This window comes from Tetrahymena thermophila (assembly GCF_000189635.1).
Source record: "Tetrahymena thermophila SB210 genomic scaffold scf_8254586, whole genome shotgun sequence".
NCBI classification, from domain to species: domain Eukaryota; phylum Ciliophora; class Oligohymenophorea; order Hymenostomatida; family Tetrahymenidae; genus Tetrahymena; species Tetrahymena thermophila.
The window spans coordinates 3,074-25,004 of record NW_002476357.1 but is presented as its reverse complement, the minus strand read 5'-3'; the positions used below and the strand labels follow the sequence as shown (position 1 = coordinate 25,004).

Genomic DNA, 21,931 nt, shown 5'->3' with positions numbered 1-21,931 from the left:
GGAGCTAAATTAGCTTATATCAAGTTGAAATATCGATATTTTCACATTAATTCATTATTTTCTTTCACATAAAAATTTAAAAATAATTTTTAATAATAAAATAAATAATTAATTAAGCTACTAAGAAATATTTAAAATAATAAAGCTACCACTAAATTAGTATTAATGAAAATAAACTCAAAAATATAAAGATATAAAAACTAAAACATAAATTTATATTAAAACATTTTATTGTAGAAATTGTCTAAAATGAAAAAATTAAAAAAAAAAAGAATTTCTAAAACAAAATTTTCAAAATTAATATATAATATTTTTGGCATTTCTTTATCAAAAATAATTTTAGATATAAAATTAATCTATTATCGTTTATGGAAAATGTTATAATTGTATAATTTTAGTTAATATTTATTCTTAATTTTTATTAACTATATATCTTCTTCTATCAATATTAATTTATTATATTTATTCGATCTCATTATTAAAAAATAATCTTAGATATAAAATTAATTAGATATTATGTATGTAAAATGTTATAAAGATACAGACAGTTATAGATACTTATATATATATATCAAATTATACCTATTATTATTTAAAAGGTTATTTTCAAATTGAATATTTAATCTTGTTTGCTGGCATTTGTTTGCACTTTTTATCAAAAGTAATATTAGATATTAAATTAATCAGATATTATAAAAGAAAAATGTTTTAATTAGGTAACACAATTTATTTTTAACTATTAGATTATTCCTGTTCTTTATCAAGATAATATTTTCTAATATAAATTTAGCTTTTCCAATTTATTCGTTCTCTTTATAAAGAAATAATCTTAGATATAAAATTAATCACATATTTTTTATGTATGGAAAATGTTATATTTACACAACTCTACTTCTAACATTTATTAAATTATTCTTAATATTGCTATAAAGATATAATAGATATGTATAATTCTAATTGATCTCAGAGTTTAAATAGCCTCTTTTATAAAAATTAAATAAAATAGTATATTGTGAAAATAAATATTTTTTTATTACTTAATTTGGATTAGGTATCCATGTTCATATTAGCTTAGTATTTTTGATGGGTTATGGAAAAAAAGTATTTGAATAAAGAAAATGAGAAGTATAAAAATAAATAATAGACCATTTGAATTTAAAATAATTAATAATTTATATTTAAAAGTATATCAGGCAATTACCTATTCTAATAATTAGATGCTGAGGTAATTCAATTAATTATTATTCAAAAATCTTAATTACATTTATTTGTACTAATTGATCAAAGATCTCTTAGACAAAAGTAGATTTTCTTTTGATATGACATTCAATAGCAAAAATAACGAACAATTAATTATACTAAAAAACAGAAAATATTTGTTTATATTTTTGAATTAGATTGAATTATAATATTAAAAGAACGAACAAACAAAATAAGAATATTTTTTGATTTTTAAAAAGTTTTGAGAAACTTAATCTGCTGATCAACCAACAAAAACCTGATGTTAATTTTATATTTTCAATCGCTCTTGTTGTATTAATAAATATTTATTATAAATAATTAATTTTAGTAAAGTATAATTATAAGATATTAGGTATTCCTTTTAATGTGAAAGTTAGATGTCATAGAATTTATATTTAGAAGCATATCAGGGAATTACCTATTCTAATAATTAGCATCTAGCTGGCGTAATTAAATCAATTATTTTTCAAAAGTCTTAATTAAATTTATTTGGATTAATTTATCAATGATATCTTAGATCAAAGTTGATTTTCTCTTGATCTGAAATTCAATAGCAAAAATAACTAACATTTATACTAAAAATATAAAATATAATAATTTCAATAAGATTAGAATTATAATGTTAAAATAAATTACAAAATAAAAATGTTTGGCGATTTTTAAAAAGTTATGAGAAATTTAATTTATTGATTAGTCAGCAGGAAGCTGATGTTAATTTTATATTTTCAATCACTCGTTGTATTAATAAATATTTGTTTAAAATGATTTAGGATAAATATAAGGTATTAAATATTCATTTTATATGTGAAAGTTAGATGCCATATAATTTATACTAATTTAATAAAGAAAAAATAATAATAAATTAAATAACTATGCTGCTTAATCTTTTAACAATATTTGGGCTAATTTTGCAAAGAGTTTTAAGTGAAGAAACAATCGATGCTCATTAAGATATAAATAAATAATAAACTACTGTTAACTTTAGCCTTGGCTCTCCTTCTGCTCCACAAAAGTTGATTGTTTATTTTGGTACAAAAATATATCCTTAATTAGGATAATTTATAATAGATTAAAGCTATACTGAAAATAATGAATTTTATAATAATTAGATTTAAAATTATAAAATAACATTCTACAATATGAAAAAAAGCACAACTGCCTAAATTCTAGAGACTTTTGAGAAAGAAGACTAAGTGTATGACTAAAAAATATAGGGAGTTTTTGTAAATGATATGCTCTCCTATAATAAAATATAATCAAAATTTAAATTTGTTGCAAATTATCTTATTTAATCAAAACAATAAATTTTGCTTAAAACAATCAAAATTGTATCTTACTCTATATAATAATTTATTTTTTTATTAACAGGATATTTTATAATCGAAATTTTATTTTTGACATTTATTTATTTATTCTCTTTAATATAAAATCATCCTAGTTTAAAAATTAATAAGATAAAAAATTATGTATGAAAAATGCTTTTATATAATTCCTCGATCTATTAGAAATATAAAATAATTTATTGTTTTATTAACAGGATATTTTATAATCTAAATTTTATTTTTGACATTTATATATTCTCTTTATAAAAGAAACCATCATAGTTTAAATATTAATCAGATATTATGTATGAAAAATTGTTTGATTACTCAAATCTAGTTTATTAATAATGTTATATTAAATTATTATTATATTTTTTTAAAATTAGTATTAGATATTTTTTTGTACTTTTTATCAAAAGCAATACAGATATAAAATGAGTCTATTATCGTTTATGTAAAATTTTGTAATTAATTGCATAATCCAAGTAGTTGATTATTCTTAATTTTTATTAACAGATTATCTTCTAATCAATGTTAATTTTTAAATTTATTCGTTCTCATTGTAAAAATAACATCTAAGATATAAAATTAATCAGATTTTATAAATGGAAAGTGTTATATTACTATTATTAGTTAATAGGGTAATTTCAAAATGAATATTTAATCTTGTTTGTTGGGATTTGTTTGCATTTTTTATCAAAATTAATATTACATATTAAATTAATAAGATATTAAATATGAAAGATGTTTAAATTAGGCACACCTATTTACTATATCCATTAGATAATTCCTACTTTTTATTAAGTTAACAATTTCTAATAGAAATTTAACTTTTGAATTTATTCGTTCTCTTTATAATGAAATCATCTTTGATATAAAATTAATCAGATGTCATGTATGGCAAACGTTATAATTACACAAATCACCTCTAATATCTATTAAATTATTCTTAATATTGTAATAAGGATATAATAGATAGGCACAATTTTAATCAGTCCTTTAAATAGCTTTTTTACCAAAATTAAATAAATAATTTTTGTGAAAATAAAAATTTTTTTATTACATTATTTGGATTAGGTATTCATGTTGATATTAACTTAGTATTTATTATGGGTTATCAAAAAAAATTACTTGAATAAAGAAAAATAAGTAAGTAAAATAATAGACAGTTTGAATTTCAAATTGTTAATAATTTATTTTTAAAAACTTATCAGACACTTCCCTATTGTAATTATTAGCTACTGGTGTTATTTAATTAATTATTTTTTCAAAAGTCTTAATTAAATTTATTTGTATTTATTTGATAAAAGATGTTTTAGATCAAAGTTTATTTTCTCTTGATTTGATATTCAATAGAACAAGCAACTTACAATTTTACTAAAAAATAGAAAATATAAAATTAATTTATATTTTTAAATAAGATTTTTTATGTTAAAAAAACTTACAAAATAAAAATGCTTTGTGATTTTTATATAGTTTTGAGAAACTTAATTTACTGATTAGCCATCAAAAATCTGATAATAATTTACATTTTCAATTTTTCTAGTTGTTTATATAACTATTAATTCATTTTTTAAAAAGTATAAATATAAGATATCGGTATTCATTTTATATGTGAAAGTTAGATGCCATAAAGTTTATACTGATTTAATAAAGAAAAAAAAACCATAAATTAAATAATTATGCTGCTAAATCTTTTTACAATAATTGGAGCTCTAATTTTACAAAGAGTTTTAAGTGAAGAAACAATCGATGCTCGTTAAGATTTATTTTAATTATAAACCACTATTAGCTTTAACCTTGGCTCTCCTTCTGTTCCACAAAAATTGAGGGTTTATTTAGGTACAAAGTCGTATTCGTAATTAGGATAATTTATAATAGATTAAAGCTATACTGAAAATAATTAAATATATGCTGATTAGATTAAATATTATAAAATAACATTGTACGATATGAAAAAAAGTACAACTGCCTAGATTCAAGAGACTTTTGAGAAAGAAGACTAAGTGTATGACTAAAAAATATAGGGAGTTTTTGTAAATGATATGCTCTCCTATAATAAAATATAGTCAAAGTATAAATTTGCTTGCGCTACATATGGATAAAGCTAATATTTTTATTACAACGGGGTTATCATTTTTAATAGACTTGATGAAAATATCTTTGATTAAATGTATTAATCAAAATCTATCAGAACCAGCGATTATATCTTGAGTGGATCAAAAAGTTAAATACTAATTGACAATTTTCCATTTATTTAAAATAATATTCACATTACTTTTGACTTAGATAAAACTAATGAATATTACAATAATCCTTCCAATCCTCTTGTTAGTAACTCAGATACATTTTAAATTATGAGCTATGGAATTTACTTAAATCATGAGGATGTAACAGATAAGTTAAAAAATAAGAAAGTTACATTAGATTAAATAACTAATCACTCTAGTGATATAGACGAAACTATTTATCTTCCAAATGATCTTTTTTAGATTATGTAAAATTAATATAATTTACCAGATAGCTCATATTTCTAAGGTTGCGCATAATGCTAATGCTAAGAAGCTGCGAATTTGCCTGAGATTACTCTTATAACTGAGTAATACAAAATTATCATCAAACCTAGCTAATACATTAAGAGTGATTAATACGATTGTTTAATTTATTTAAGTGCAGCAGATAGTTTCGTAATTTCTTCTTCATTACTACTTCATACAGAGAGTAAGATTATGTATTAGAAATAATCTAACTCTATTAAAATAATCAATGGATAATTAATTAACCATTTGAACATTGATTGCATCATGGCCATATTTTCTACCTTTACTGGAATTATCACAGCCAGCCTTTCATATATTATTTTAATATAGCTACTTAATCTCAAATTATATAAATAAGAAGAAGAAAAGTAAAGATAACAACTAACTATTATTAAATTGAAAAATATGATTTGAATTATGCTCATAAATTTAATTTATAATTAAAAATATTATTTTAAAGTAAATATTTTTGTTTTTTGTATTGTAAAATAAACTTTTTATGAACTTCATAGATTATAAATTTTTGACTTTACTTATGTTTAAAAATTATTATTTTACATTATTAATAAATCTAATTTATATGTATAATTTAAAAGATTCATATTTGCTTAATTTAATAAGATAATTTAAGACACTATCGATTATTATAAGTTTTAATATTTTTGGTTAAAAATGAGGATTGATTTTATTTATAAATATAAAAATAATAATAAATCTATTTATTTATCTATATTTTAAGTTAAATTACCCTATTACAAAATATAATAAAATAAAACATCTTATATTTTATTTATCTAATATTTTTATATTTATTCAGCCTTTTTTCACAACCTGTTAATCATCCTTAGAAATTAATGGCAAAAAAAACTAATCTTTTTAATTTAAGGCACCTACTTTTTATTTTCAATTCTTATGATTTACTGATTTAGTTTCCACTTTTAATATAAATTAGAGTTAATTAATTAGAATTACATTTTTAAATTAAAAATTATATCTTAAATTATTAAATAAAAAAATAAATATTAGCAGAATAAAAAATAAAACAAAAATAAATCAAATAAAAATCTAAATAAATTAGTTAAATTCTTTTAAATATATTTTTATATTAAAATATTTCACAATCTAAGACAAATTATTTATTTTTACGTAAGATATATTGTCAAATTTTAGAGATTAGTGCAATTTACTAAAGCAGAGCTTAAGCCTGATGTGCCTTCATCGCCAATTTTATTAAATCTTTAAAATGTTGAAGAAAAATATAAAGTTAATTAGTTAGTTAAAAAAAAAAATGTAGAAAAAATACAAAATAATAAGAAAAGAATTAATAAACAAAAGTCAATAATAAAAAACTAGGTGATCAAGGGAAAAAACACAAGGAGGATAAAAAAAATAATAATTCAAATTAAAAGCTAAAACAAATGAAATGCTTTTACCCAAGATTTAGTATCAAATTCGAGAGATTGCTGCAATTTACTAAAGCTTTACCTAAGCCTAATGCACCTTCATCACCAATTTAATTGACACTTTTTAAATATTAAAGAAAATATATTATTTAGCTAGAAAAAAAATGAAGAAAAAATATGAAATAAATAAATTAGTAAAAGCTAAAGTTGAAAATCAAAAATCAGTTAATATAACAAAAAAATTTTAAAAAAAGCACAAGAATGAAAAAAAATCTAATAAATAAATTAAAAAATTTAATTGTATTTCTTAAATTAATTTTTATATTAAAATATTTCATAATCCAAAATTAAGAAACTGTTTTTACACGAGATAAAGTACCAAATTTGAGAGATTAATGCAATTTGCTAAACCAGAACCTAAGCCTGATGAACCTATATCACCAATTTTATTGTCACTTATTAAATAATGAATAAAAATTATATAATTAATTATTTAGAAAGAAAGAAAGAAAGAAAGATAAAATATGAAAAAATAAGAAATGAACAGATATTAATTAATAATAAAATAAAAAGTTAAAAATAAAAAAATGATTTTAATTAAATAAAAAAAAAATCCAGAATAAATAATTCAAATCAAATAAATAATAATAAATAAATAAATTAAAAGAGTTAATTATTTATATTGTTGAAATTAATTGTTATATTAAAATAAATCTCAATCCGAAATAAATAAACCGTTTTTACTAAAAATTAAGTGTTAAATTTTAGAGATTAGTGCAATTTTTTAAAGCAAAACCTAAATCTGATGCACCTATATCACCGATTCTATTTTCCCTTTTTAAAAATTGAAGAAAAAAATATAATTAATTTATTAATAACATAAAAAAAATGAAGAAAAAATATTAAATAAGTAAAAAGCTAACAAATAAATAAAAGAATTATTGTATTTAAATCTCACTTATATGTTAAATTATACAATAACCTAAAAAAAATAAACTGTTTTTACATAAGATTTAGTGTTAAACTTGAGAGACTAGTACAATTTGTTAAAGCAGAGCCTAAGCAAGATGCACCTTTGTCGCCAATTTTATTATCACTTAATAAATATTGAGGATAAAATAATAATAAATGGATTAGTTAACAATAAAAGTAACAGTTTAAAATAAAAGGATAACTTTTATTAACAAAAAAAAAGCATATTTATGAATAAAAAAGAAAAATAAATTAAATGAAAAGCCAAAAAATAAATTAAAAGAAATATATTTGTTCTTTATTCATTTATATATTAAATATATATCAAAATCCAAAACAAATACCCAAGATTAAGTATCAAATTTGAGAGATTAGCGCAATTTGCTAAAGAAGACCCTAAGCCTAATGTACCTTCATAACCAATTTAATTGGCACTTTTTACATATTGAAGAAAACATGTATAATTAATTAGCTAATTAGAAGTAAAAAATAAGAAATAATATGAAAAGAGTTCATTAGTAAAACCAAAAATTGAAAATCAAAAAATAAGTGAAATTGATAAAGAAAACGAAAAAAAGCTTAAGCAGAATAAAAAAGAAAAAGAAAAATAAAACAAATAATAATAAATTTATTAAAAGAGCATAATTTTTTAATTCATTTTTATATTAAAATATGTCTTAGTCCAAAACTAACAAACTGTTTTTACCCAAGATAAAGTGTTAAATTTTAAAGATTAGTGCACTTTGCTAAACCAGAACCTAATCCTGACGCACCTTCATCGCCAATTTCATTTTGCCTATTTAAATATTGAAGAAAAAATATATTATTAATTAGTAGGTTAAAACAAAAAATATTAAATAATAAATGAAGTTAATTAATAAAAAACAAAGAGTTTGAAAATGAAAATATTATTTGAAAAGCAAAAGAAAAAAAATAGAAGCATATTAAAAAAGAAAAATTAATCAATTAAAAATCGAATAAATAAATTAAAAGAATTATTTTGTTTAAAATTAATTTTATATTAAAAAATAAATAAACTATTTTTACTGAAGATCAAGAGTCAAATTTTAGAGATTAGTGCACTTTCCTAAACCAGAACCTTAGCCTGACGCACCAACTGCACCAATTTTATTGTCACTTTTTAAAAATTTAAGAAAAATATGAAATAATAAGAAATGAATTTATCAACAATAAAAGAAATAGTTAAAAATAAAAAAATGAGTAAATTAACACAAGCAGAATAAAAAGAAAAATAAAAGCTATAAATAAAATAAATGAGTTAATTCATATTAAATAATAATATATAAGTATTCAAAAATAAATAAGCTCTTTATTACTTAAGAAGCAGTATCAAATTTTAGAGATTAATGCAATTTGCTAAAGCGGAACCTAATACTGAAGCACCTTCATCACCAATTTAGTTTCTACTTTTTATAAGTTGAAGGAAAAAAATATAATTTACTAGTTAGCTAGAAAACAATTAATAAAAAATTAGAAATAATAAAGAATGAATAAATTAATTAATGATAAAACCAAAAGTTTAAAAAAAAAAAATGAGTTAAATTAATAAATAATTTAAAAAAACAGCAAAATAAAAGAAATCAAATAAAAAACGAATAAAAAATAATTTTAGAGAGTTAGTGATATTGCTTTAAATTCATTTTGCTATTTAAAAATATCACAATCCAAAACAAATAAACTGCTTATACCTAAGATTAAGTGTTAAATTTGAGAGATTAATACAATTTGTTAAAGCTTAACCTAAGCCTGAAGCACCTTCGTCACCAATCTAATTGACACTTTTTAAATATTTGGGAAAAAAAAGGTTAGATAGAAAAAAATTGAAGAAATATTATGAAATAATAAAAAATTAATTACAAATAAAAAACAAAAGTTGAAAATGTAAACTTGAAGCTAGAGGAATAAAAAATAAAGTATAATATCACAATCGAAAACAAATAAATATTTTTACTAAAGACTAAGTGCCAAATTAGAGAGATTTGTGCAATTTGCTAAAGCAGAACCTAAACCTGATACATCTTTATCACCAATTTAATTGACTCTTTTTTTAAATATTTAAGAATAATATAAAATTAATATGTTAGTTAGAAGGAAAAATAAAATTATAAAAACAAAAGTAAGAGGTGAGTTAAACATACAATCAGAGAAGAAAAAACACAAGTAGAATAAAAGAGAAAAAGAAAAATAAATCAAATAAAAAGAATTTTAATGTTTTTTTTTTAAAAAAAGATTTCTTAAAATCAAAAAATCAATGAAAAAGAAAAGTAATGCCAAAATAACAGAAATGGTAAATAAAAAAATCAAGAGTAGGGGGTAGCACCAATTATAGTGTGTAAATAAATACACTATAAAAAATCATAAAAATATAAATATTTTTTAAGATAAATACTGTATTTTATTTGTATAGAACCTTGAAAAAGGTTGTACAAAATGTATAAATTATTTTAAATTTATTTTTATATTTTAAAAAATTATTATCCAAAACAAATAAACAATAAACTGTTATTACCCAAGATCAAGAGTCAGATTTGAGAGATTAGTGCAATTTGCTAAAGCATGGCCTAAGCCTTATATACCAATTGCACCAATTTTATTGGCACTTTTTAAATATTTAAGAAAAAATATTTAATTAATTAGTAAAAAGGAAAAAAAGAAGAAAAAATATGAAATAAACGAATTTATTAATTAATTAGCAATAAAATCAAAAGTTTAAAATGAAAAAATGAAGGAAATTTATAAAAAAAGAGAAAAAATAACATTCATAATAAATAAGAAAAATAAAAATAAATCAAATAAAAACTTAATAAATAAATAAATTAATTAATTGAGCTAAAATTGTTATAGATTCATCTTTATAAAAAAATATTACAATGCAAAAACAAATAAACAATTTTTACCCAAGATTGAGTGTCAAATTTGAGAGATTAGAACATTTAGCTAAAGCGAAACCTAAGCCTTAACTACCTTCATCACCAATTTAATTGTAGCTTTTTAAATATTAAACAAAAAATATAAAATTAAATAGCAGGAAAAATGAATGAAGAAAAAATATTAATTAATAAAAAATGAATAATTAATTAATAATAAAACTAAAAATTGAAAATTAAGTTAAAAATATAAAAAAATATTTGTGTTAATAAATATTAATGAAAATAAATTTCTATTTGAAAAAAAAAAAATTTTGTAAATATATTTTTAATTAAAAAAAATACATTAATAATAATATTAATAAATTAAATATACTTCAAATTAACATGGAGAACCTCATGAGATTAAAGTGAAGAATTTAAAAACTTTTTTATTAATAAAAAAAATTTAAAGAGTATTAGAAAATAAATAAATAAATAATTACTTCTTTTAGATTATTAAATTACTTTTTCTATTGTATCATTTTTTTTTCTTTAAAAAATGCTGAGTGAATTAATTTATTTATTTATTGAATTTTAATTTATTAAATAATTATTAGGGTATTAAATTATGAATTTCCTTTTATTTCAAATTAATTTGAATAAAAAAAGCAAATAAACTATAAAAATTATAAAATATCAATTATAAATTTAATTTTAGAATATAGTTCACAAAAAAGTTAGTGTAAAATTCATTTTTAATTTTTAATATTTCTTTTTAAAACATATACTTTAAATTAAGCTTTTCTTGGTTTTAAAATTCCACTGATTGGATATATGAAAGTAATCAATCGAATTTGTAAAAATATATACTGTAAATCCTCATAAATTCTCACCAGCATAAATTTTGACTATATTTTGTGAATATTTATAATTGTATGCCTCTCACAATAAAAAAAATACAAAAAGAAAAAAATTAAAAATAGAGTTTTTACATAATATTTTAGTGTTGATAAATATATTTAAATTAATAAATAAGAAATGAAAACATAATTAATTAAAATTTTTAAGAAGAAAAATAATCAAAATAACTACTAAATTATTATTAAAATAAAGTAAATTTGAATGAATATATAATGAATGATCTACTTCAAGCATTTAATAATTTTTTCATAATATTTTTTATAATTTTTATATGAAAATTCAGGTTTTTAATTATTTTTTAAAGGTCTTCATCATTTTTTTTATTACTTCTCAAAGGTTTCTTTAGTTTAAAGTACTCTAACATAGTCAATATACATATATTTAGGATAATCACTTGGATTAGGTTCTGGTGTACCCCACAAAGCATCATTAATAATAAAGTATTAACTATAATTTGGGAGAATCAGAGGAGATTTAGTATTTGGATATGTGGTACCATTGACATTAGTTTTATAATGAATTCCATCTACATACCAATAGATTTAAGTTTCGTTCCATACTGTAGTATAAGTGTGATATTCAGAAAAATCAAGATTTCCAGTAAATTAAGATCCACACCCATTGCATTAGTCAGTTTTACCCCAGTGATAAGTGCCCCATATTTTAGGGTTCCCATTTGTACCCCATTGGGTGCTCATTTCCATTGTGTCTATTTCTCCTCCATTTGGCCAGTAGGTATTTTCTCCTATGCTCCAGAATGCAGGCCAGATAGGGTCATTTTTAACTATTTTTGAGAATAATATTCTAGCTTCAGCATAGCCATACTTGTAAGAAAATTTTCCTTAACTATCAACCCAACCAGAAGTATAGTTGTATAGTCTTCCACTAGGAATATACTTTTAAGGATTAAATCTAGTCCTGAGAACTAAATTTCCGTTTTCTACATAAACATCATCTGATTAGTAGAGCTACTGTTCCCAGCTTCCATGAGTCATGTTGTTGCGAGCAGTCCATATAGTAGTGTTTAATTTGGTACCATTGAAATCATCTCTAAATACTTCTACCCATTCTTAGTTTTTTAAAGATTAGACTATAGGAATGCCAACCTAATAATTAGAAGATTTAGTTTATTATAACACCCTGTTTAGTTTAAGAGAGTAATTATTATCTGCCTTTTCATAGATAATGCATACAGCAGCTATTATTATCAAGACGACTACAACCTAAGTAAGAAATTATTATTATTTATCTCTCATCAGTAGTTAATTTTCTTTTAATAAGCTAATTAATTAATTTATGTTTTTTATGAAATCGATCTGTCTTTCCATTATTTAAATTAGATTGAAATCAATTATTTAAAGGATAATTAATTAATTGACGCAATAATTTATTTTTACAGTAAATAAATCTAATTACACACTTATATAGTTGAATTAATATTATTAAAATCATTGGTTTTTTGTCAATTAATTATTTGTGGCTGATTTTAATTTAATATAAATTCAAATAAATAAATAGGATACCAATTTTTGTATTTTTTGTCGAAATTTGTTTCCTTACAGCTTTTCTTAATTTTATAATAATCCTATCAAATTCTTCATAATAGCCAATTTTCAAACCAGGTATCAATTCTTATCGATCGATCTCTAAATAATTATTAACCAATTTTCAACTGTTGATGATATTTTTTTATTATTTATTTTTTAATTTATTAAAATTATATATAATTCCTAACTTAATAATTTAAAAATACTTTATATAAATCAAATACTGAAAATTCTGAATATTTATTAAGTTTAAATACAGATTATTTACTAATTATAAATATGGTTTAGAAATTTAAAAACATGATAGCAATATCTTTTTAAAAATAATAAATCTCGCAGCCATCTAAATATTCTTTAATGGAAATGCAGCAGAAAATCTAATCTAACAATTATTATTTTTTTAAGAATAAATAAATTAACCACCCATTCTTGTTATTATTATCAGCTAAGAAATAAATTTATTTTTGAAAACAAAAATAGTTTTTAAAATATGTAAATTATCATAAATTGGCTTGAAATAAATTTATATGGTACATAAAATCATATATTGCAATTTACACTTTATTTAACTTTATTTAGACATTTAAAAATATTGTTTAAAATTAGAGATCTAGCAAAGAAGGCCCATAAAACTAAAGTTAATATAATAGTTAGATTTAATTCATTTATAAAGAAATGATTTGTGTACCATTATGTAGAAAATTTTTTGATGATTAAATTCCAATATTTTATATTAAATATAGAGCCCTATGTAAAAAATATTATGAAAAAATGAAAAATATCAGTAAAAATGCTTCAATTTTAAATTATTTACAGTAAAAAAACACAAAAAGAAATTTTATTGTCATAATGCATCAAAAGAAGTTTATTAAATGTGATATAAAATTAATTGTAGAGTTTATAGTTCTTAAAATAATTAAAATTACGTTGTTTGCTAATTTTGATGAGATATTATGACTTCTTAAATTAAATATTCAAGAAATTTGAATTCATATTTAAATGCAACAATTTTTTTTAACAAGAAAAAAATAGAAATATTTTCATTAATAATAATAACATTTATTTTATTTTTGGTGATAATTTTATATTTTATCAAGCTAAAATCGCTAAATTTTAAAAATTATTTTAGCTTTAATGGTTACAGGATAGAACTGTATGAAATATGAATATATTTTGAAAAATTCAATATTTTTCTTTCTACAGAACATATAATAATAAACAAATAAATTAACCAAATGAAAAGTATGTATTTATTTTTAATTTTTATTATTTTTTTGATTGATACAAATATCTTCCGAACGAGTGAGAAATCGAATTTAAATAAATTAATTCCAGAAAAATATTGTTACAATAGGCAAGGAAAATTGCAATATAGGTTGGTAGGGCTCCTAACTTAAACATATTAAATCTTAATTTTTTCCTACTTAATTGGCTTTTATTAATGAGTAATTAAAATTTAATCTTTACTTTACTTAATAATGTAATTTGTTTAAAGAGTGCCAATAAAGTTATTTGAAAAATTAAGTAAAAAAAATATTCACATTAATTAATTATTATTTATTTATTTATCATTTAATACCATTTATACTTAAATAGAGTCATATATATTAAATTAATATAAATATTTAAAAAAATATTTATTAAATTGGTTTGAATACTAGATTAGAATATTTTTAGATGAAATATTGCCTAATAAAAAATATTAGAGTTAAATTAAAATAAATATATTTGCTAATTAATAATATGTAACTTTATACTTGATAATTGATTTTAACATATAAATAATATTAATATTTAAAGTAATTTTATCAATGCAGTTCCAAGATATAAGACTTTCAATTAGTATTTATTATCTTTTTATATATTTTTTTAGAAATGACTTTAAATAAGCTTGAATTATTAAATTAATTTTACAGTTTGAGATAGTAATTTTATATCTTATATTTTTATTTAAAAAAGATTTTGAACTATCTTTATGATAAAAATTTTACATTTTTAGATAACAAACTATTATCTTTTATTATTTTATAAAAGCAGTTATGACTTAATATTTTATACACTTTAATTATCAACATTATAAATTTATGAAAAATATTAACTTAATAATTTTAAAGTATTCATCTAATTTATTTCCTCTCTTTAATCATATGTTTGTTTAAACTAATTTTTATGAAAATTTAGAATTTATTTATTTATAAATTACAAATATTTTAATTGTTTAGAAGTTCACGAAATTAATAAATTCCTAAATAACTTCTAAAAAGAGTTAAATACTTATTTTCTATTTGAAATGCTCAAAATATAAAATTTTACATGATATCAGAAAATTTAATAAAGAGAATGAAAAAAGGGTGTTTTTTTGCATGCCATATTTAATTTAAATTAATATCATGATTGACTATTATTCGAACTCTGATTGAGCTCTAATTAATTAAGCAAATTAGATAAAGAGAAAATACAATTTTATTATGCAATAAGAGGGAATTAATAATTCTAGATTATCAAATATCAGTATTTATATATGATATAGATAATTTATGATTTATGATTTATTTGCATGAGTAATTAATTAATAATCCAAATATTAATATTAATTGTCTATCATAAAAAATTGAAAGCACAAACTAATTAAAGAAACTTAATATTTAATAGCTAAAATTCATACTATTCATCTAATTAAAATTATAATAAAAAATACAAATTTGTTTAAGCAGGTTGCTATTTAAATTCTTAAGAACTAAAAAGTAGAAAATTTAAAGTCAAATATTATATTCAATATATAGCTAATCCTGTAATTAAAATATCACGAACTGAGTAGGTACAGATCGTGATATTTCATTTAATTTTTATGATTTAAAGCTAATTTTACACTTTCTATTTTTTAAATTATCATTTATACTTAAATAAAGTAATATATATTAAATTAATATATATATAAAAAAATATTTATTAAATTGATTTGAATATTTGATTAAAAGGTTTTTAGCTGAAATATTGCCTAATAAATAATATTTGAGTTCAATATTTTTAAAAAAGTGATAAAGTTAAAATATATTTGCAAATTAAAACTAAAAAAATATGTAACTTTATACTTGATAATTGATTTTAACATATAAATCATAATAAAATTTAAAGTAATATAATCAATGTTCCAAGATATAAATGAGAACTTTTAAGACATTTAAGACTTTGTTTAATGTAATTCTGAACAGAACTATTAGTTGAAGAACATTTAGTTTTAATAGCATTGCTAATTTGGGCATCTGTCGTAAGAGTATTATCATTGTAGACATCATTAACACAATTTTCTACTCTAGTCTTTTCTGTGTTACAATTAGAATCAGAAGGTTGACAAGGATTGCTGACGCTATTTAAGCATTTGACAACATCAGAAGCAGCAATAACAGTCTTCAGAGCAATAATAGATATTAATAGAAAAATAATAAATTTCATCTTGATGAAGCTATCTTTATTTTTTTATAATTGATTATATTTTAAATTGTTTATGATCTTTTTTCATCTAATTTACAAAAGTATTTAAAGAAAAATAAATGAACAAATTTTTGTTCAATGAGTTGTAATTAATTTATCTTATAGTTTAAAATTTTGTTGTATTAAGCCATATTTTATTTAGTTTATATTAAATTAGATTAGATAAATAAAAACTTAGACTTATCTAAAATTGAAATTTGCTGATATAATCTGCTTTAAAACTAAATTTATAATTGTTATTTGTAAGTTATTAATATTATTTGAATGTGTAATCTTAATTAATAAACTAAATGAATAATTTATAATTTTGTGGCTATTTTAATGCAAAAAATAAAATTTTCTAATCAAAAATAATTTAATTTGATAAAGTCTTTATTTTTGTTTTATAAACATAATTTTGAACAATATTTATATAAATCTTTTAAATTATGAGGCTATTTAATTGCAAATAAAATATTTCTTATTAAATATATAACTCTAATTTGAGAGTAATTAACATAATTGAGAGTCTTAAATAAGAAAATAATTGAGTATATTATAATTTTGTGGCTATTTTAATACAATGAACAAAATTTTCTAATCTATTCTAATCTTGTTTGATAAAGTCTTTATTTTTTATTAGTTAATATAATTTTGAACAATAATTAAATGATTATATTATTGAATTTAATTAACTTTGTAGCTATTTCATTACAAAAAATAAAATTTTCTAATTTAGATTTTTATGGAGTAGTTTTAGTAAAAATGAAGCTAAATTTTAGAAAATAATGGTAGTTTTTAAAGAATTATTAATTTACCTTATATTTAAAACAATTTTACAGAATATATTATTAATATCGCCTTTTATTTAAAAAATACTTTCAATAAGTATTTACCATCTTATTATGTATTTTCTTAGAAATGACTTTAAATAAGCTTGAATTATTAATTTTACAGTTTGAGATAGTAAATTATATCTTATATTTTTATTTAAAAAAGACTTTGAACAATTTTTATGATATAAATTTTACATTTTTAGATAACAAATTATTATCTTTTATTTTTTTGTAACTAATTTTAAAATAAAATGCTTATTTTTTATCTTTATAATTCATTTAATTTATTGATATTATAAAAACAATTATGACTTAATATTTTTTATACACTTTAATAATAAACATTATAAATTTATGAAAAACATTAACTTTATAATTTTCAAAGTATTTATCTAATTTATTTCCTATCTTTAATCATATGTTTGTTTAAACTAATTTTTTAAAAATATTAATTTTTATGTAAATTTAGAGTTTATTTATTTATAAATAACAAATATTTTAATTGTTTAGAAGTTCATGAAATTAATAAATTCTTAAATCACTTCTATAAAAATGTTAAACACTTATTTTCTATTTGTAGCGCTCAAAATATAAAGTTTTACTAATGTAGGACAATTTAATAAAGAGAAGGAAAAGAGAGTGTTTGTTTTGCTTGCCATATTTAATTTAAATTAATAGCATGATTGACTTAATTATTTGAAATCTAATTGAGCTCTAATCAATTAATAAGCAAATTAGATAAAGAGAAAATACAATTTTTTTATGTAATAAGAGGGAATTAATAATTCTATCAGTATTTATATATGATATAGATAATTTATGATTTATTATTTATTTGCATGAGTAATTAATTAATAATCCAAATATTAATATTAATTGTCTATCATAAAAAATTGAAAGCACAACCAAATAAGCACAAATTAATTAAAGAGACTTAATATTTAATAGCTAAAATTCATACTATTCATCTAATTAAAATTATAATAGAAATACAAATTTATTTAAGCAGGTTGCTATTTAAATTCTTAAGAACTAAAATGTATAATTTAAAGTCAATATTATATTCAATAAAGTATAAAGTACTTATGTAAAATTATAAAATATATTAATAAGTAAAATTAGTATTTATTAATTCTGTTTTTAACTTTCCATCCATTTCTTTAAACTAAAAATAAAAATCAAAAGTTTTCTATATCTTAATATCACATAATTATATACAGAAAACAATTTTTTAATTCTTAATTAACATTGATTTTTAAGAAAATTAGTTGTTTATAACGAATGGAAACGCTATATTTATAAATTAAATCATATAAATAATAGTTTATTAATATAAATTTTAAGATAATTAGTCATTTACAATGGCGTAAAATGAAAAAATTTCATTAGTTAAAAATAATGAATTTAAGAAAATTTCAAGAATTGTTTGTTTATTTTATATGTTTGAAACTAAAAGGCTACTTACATATTTATCATTCTGATATTAATTCATTATTATATTGATTTATATTTAAAATTTTTAATTTGAAACTAACTTACCATATATTCTAAAATAATATACTCTCAATATTTAATTAATTTTCTACTTATTTTTAAAATAAAATCAAAATCGTAAAAATTAAAATTTTGAAAATTTCAAAGAATTAATTTATTATTTTTCATTGTATTTTTGATGAGAAAATGTTAAAATGTTTGATTTTTTTTAGAATATTATGAAACCTATATTCTGATATTTTAAGTATTAATCAAAATAGTACATGTTCATAGATTTACTTAAATGTGTTAGTTAAAATGAGAAAACATTTTTTGTATAATAAATAATATTTAAGTTTAATTAACTAAATAATAAATTTAAACAAATAGATTAATATCTTAATTAATTATATTTATTAATAACATTAAAATAATATATTTTTATTTTTATTTTATATACTTCAAAAAAGGATGGAAAAAACTATTAAACCGATAAATACCATCAGTTATGATGCAGAGGATGTAGGTTTTATAGAAACACATTACGTTTTATTTTAGCTCGCATACAAATTTGTAGAACTACTACCATTTGCATTGCATATTTAACAATCTTCATCAGTCCAACCTTATTTTTTAGAACATGAACTTTTACTGTTTACACAAGCTGTACCATAAGAATTAGCAAATTAATTAGCTTTATTACATGAGCCGCAATAATTATCAGATAAATTTGTAATTGGTATTGAAGTTGCTAAACAAGATGTAATAAAACAATTTGTATTATCACTACTAGCTGTAGATTTAGTGAAAGTAAATCCAGTTGGGGCACTACAACTATTACAACTACCTCCAGTTTAGCAGGGTACTAGATTACCTGGAATGGATGGAAGAGAATCGATGCAGCTTTTTTAATCTGCGGAAGCATACTTTTTTGCTGCATTTGCAGTACCTGCATTGCATTTTTCACAATCTGAATCAAACCAATTACTTGTTCTAGTACAACTTTATTGAATGTTTAGGCAAGCTGTTCCTGCTAAATTAGCAAATTTATTAGATTTACTACATGAACTACAGAAGTAATCATTCAATCCTGTAGTAGGAAAAACAGTAGCTGAACAAGAAGTTACAAAACAATTAGAGCTATCTCCACTTATTGTGGATTTAGAAAAAGCGAAACCTGTAGGGGAGTTACAGTTAGAGCAGCTACCGCCAGTTTAACATGGAACATTAACACCTGCTGAAACAGTATTTGTACATTAAGTTTAATCTGAAGAAGCATAAATATTTGCTGAGTTTGCTCCATTTGCATTACAAATATTACAATCTTTATCATTCCAATTTTTATTTCTTGAGCAACTGGCTGAAGTTTCAACGCAATAAGAACCATAAGAGTTAGCAAAATAAGTAGCTCCATCAGCTGATTGACACATATAGTCATTTAATATAGAAAAGCCAACTGGAATATTAGGAAGAGCTTGTAATGATTAAATATAGCAATTTTTAGTATCTCCATTAGATTTTAACCAATTAAAAGCCTATGGACTACCACAAGTAATATAAGAACAAACACCATCTTTTTAGCATGGAGCATTATCGCCTACCATAGAAGGGGTACTTTAGCAACCATCTTAATTGCTATTAACAAATTAAAGGCTTCCTGAAAAGCAAGAAGCGCAAATAGTGTCAAATGCTTAGCTCAAAGTACCTATATTAGAACAATCTGCGATATAGAATAAGCCACCATCAGAACTAACCCAACTACTTCCGCCAGAAGTACCACACGATTTAGAATCATTAGACATACCACAACGAACAGGTACTCCAGGACTAGCTAAAACTAATTATAATTATACTGAAATGAGAGATAGAATGAAAATTTTTTAAAGCATTTTAATTATGTAGAATTTGTTTGTTTGTTAATTAAAATTTTTATATGGATTTTTGCCTTTTTTATATCTCATCTTAAAATACATGAAAGCTAATATGCTTGAATGCGTTTAAATAAGTTATCAATTAATTAATTTATAACGCATGAATAGCAATTTATCCTGTTTCTGAGTTTAGTTTGAATTAATATATTGATTTTTAAAAATTAAATTAAAATAGAAATGATCAGACAGTACGTTATAACCATAATTTGAATATACTAACGATTTTTTTTAAAATCAGGCCAGAAATTAATGTATTGAACATTTTTGAAATTTAATTCTATTAAATCATAAAATATTCCTTTTTAAATATCTTGATGTATTAATAAAAGAATATTACTAATATATTTAAAATTTAAAATTGTTGGATTTAAATAAATAATAGATGGTTGTAAATTGCCAAAATTTTATAAAGAAATTTATCATTTTCTTTTTTGCGGAGACAATTTAATTAGGCACAAGAACAAAAAATGATCTACTCTTAGCCAGCCAAAACTACCCTAAAAAACTTGATATAATTTATTTTAATTTTATTGATTCATAAATGTTTTAAAATTAAAAAAATAATAAAATTTATCATTTTTCTTTGTCACTTATTTTTAATAAGAATATATTAAATTTTGATTTACTTAAAGATATTTATAATTTGTAGACAAATCAATACGATTTATGCTCTGTAGGATATTTATTATACAATCAGATAATCATTCTCAACTTCTATTCAAACTAATCAAAAAACAAAGAAAAAAATTTTTTAATTGATTATAAAAGATGCATTAAATTTATTTATAAGAATTGAGCAAGAAAATATTTTCTCTTAAGCTGAATGAGTTACATTAGTACAAAATAATAACTCTAGCGCATTATCCTAAAAAAATTAGTGTTCAGATTTATTGGTAGTTTATTATTGAAGGCGTTTTCACTAAATTCCTTATCAAAAGATTTACCTATAGAAAAAAAAATTAAATAACATAAAATATCTTTAAGAATGATTTGACCATAAAATAAATTGATAAGAACTACTAGATATATATCTAAAATAATATAAAGAAAAATTAAAATAATAATATTTCACATCTCTAAATTCCTTTATGAAGATTTAAATGATAAGAAAGCAATTATTGAAAAATATTGAGCACATCCAATAATTATTCTTGTGGAAGTAGCAAAGTCAAATTTTATTGGATTTATTAAAATAAAGTAGATTAATTAATAAATTAAATAATATTATTTTAATTTTTATTATGTATTTAATTTAGGATATTAAATTTATAATGGATTTTTGTTTTATTATATAAAAAATATTTTTAATTATTTTAAAAGAAGATAAAAGAGTAATTTTCTATTTTAATAATGCTTAACCACAATAGTTAAAATAAAAAGTAAAATTTCATTTCTTCCTGAGG

At 19.8% G+C, this 21,931-nt stretch overlaps 7 protein-coding genes across 7 annotated transcripts in view; 3 read left to right on the top strand and 4 right to left on the bottom strand. All coding sequences in view use genetic code 6, as the record gives it.

Annotated features, from left to right (window-relative positions):
• TTHERM_01101640 (hypothetical protein) overlaps window positions 1-28 on the top strand; it is a gene marked incomplete at both ends in the record, with an annotated part of 967 nt that extends 939 nt beyond the window's left edge. Inside the window, one exon of the mRNA XM_001019435.3 lies at window positions 1-28. This exon is cut by the window's left edge and continues 118 nt beyond it. Coding sequence (XP_001019435.3) covers window positions 1-28 — 28 coding nt within the window.
• Window positions 29-2,114: 2,086 nt separating this feature from the next.
• On the top strand, window positions 2,115-2,714 carry TTHERM_01101630 (transmembrane protein, putative; the record flags this gene model as incomplete). Its single annotated transcript, XM_001019434.2, has 1 exon — window positions 2,115-2,714. One exon carries the CDS (start codon window positions 2,115-2,117, stop codon window positions 2,712-2,714), a length of 600 nt encoding a protein of 199 aa, XP_001019434.2.
• A 1,532-nt stretch (window positions 2,715-4,246) lies between these two features.
• Window positions 4,247-5,518, top strand: TTHERM_01101620 (eukaryotic aspartyl protease family protein; the record flags this gene model as incomplete). The annotated part of the gene is made up of 1 exon (XM_001019433.1): window positions 4,247-5,518. One exon carries the CDS (start codon window positions 4,247-4,249, stop codon window positions 5,516-5,518), a length of 1,272 nt encoding a protein of 423 aa, XP_001019433.1.
• A 424-nt stretch (window positions 5,519-5,942) lies between these two features.
• Window positions 5,943-10,891, bottom strand: TTHERM_001101603 (cyclic nucleotide-binding domain protein, putative; the record flags this gene model as incomplete). The annotated part of the gene is made up of 16 exons (XM_012798451.1): window positions 5,943-6,039; window positions 6,251-6,340; window positions 6,538-6,627; window positions 6,873-6,962; window positions 7,252-7,341; window positions 7,514-7,603; window positions 7,824-7,913; window positions 8,186-8,275; window positions 8,527-8,616; window positions 8,817-8,906; window positions 9,189-9,278; window positions 9,452-9,541; window positions 10,010-10,099; window positions 10,398-10,487; window positions 10,744-10,793; window positions 10,853-10,891. 16 exons carry the CDS (start codon window positions 10,889-10,891, stop codon window positions 5,943-5,945), a joined length of 1,356 nt encoding a protein of 451 aa, XP_012653905.1.
• A 394-nt stretch (window positions 10,892-11,285) lies between these two features.
• On the bottom strand, window positions 11,286-12,636 carry TTHERM_01101600 (glycosyl hydrolase family 16 laminarinase). The gene has a single exon (XM_001019431.2). It carries the CDS (start codon window positions 12,596-12,598, stop codon window positions 11,582-11,584), a length of 1,017 nt encoding a protein of 338 aa, XP_001019431.2. The 5' UTR covers window positions 12,599-12,636; the 3' UTR covers window positions 11,286-11,581.
• Window positions 12,637-15,934: 3,298 nt separating this feature from the next.
• TTHERM_01101590 (hypothetical protein) lies at window positions 15,935-16,270 on the bottom strand (the record flags this gene model as incomplete). The annotated part of the gene is made up of 1 exon (XM_001019430.1): window positions 15,935-16,270. One exon carries the CDS (start codon window positions 16,268-16,270, stop codon window positions 15,935-15,937), a length of 336 nt encoding a protein of 111 aa, XP_001019430.1.
• Window positions 16,271-19,058: 2,788 nt separating this feature from the next.
• TTHERM_01101580 (cell surface immobilization antigen) lies at window positions 19,059-20,573 on the bottom strand (the record flags this gene model as incomplete). The annotated part of the gene is made up of 1 exon (XM_001019429.2): window positions 19,059-20,573. The coding sequence occupies exon 1, from the start codon at window positions 20,568-20,570 to the stop codon at window positions 19,059-19,061; it is 1,512 nt and encodes a 503-aa protein (XP_001019429.2). The 5' UTR covers window positions 20,571-20,573.
• Between the last annotated feature and the right edge of the window lie 1,358 nt (window positions 20,574-21,931).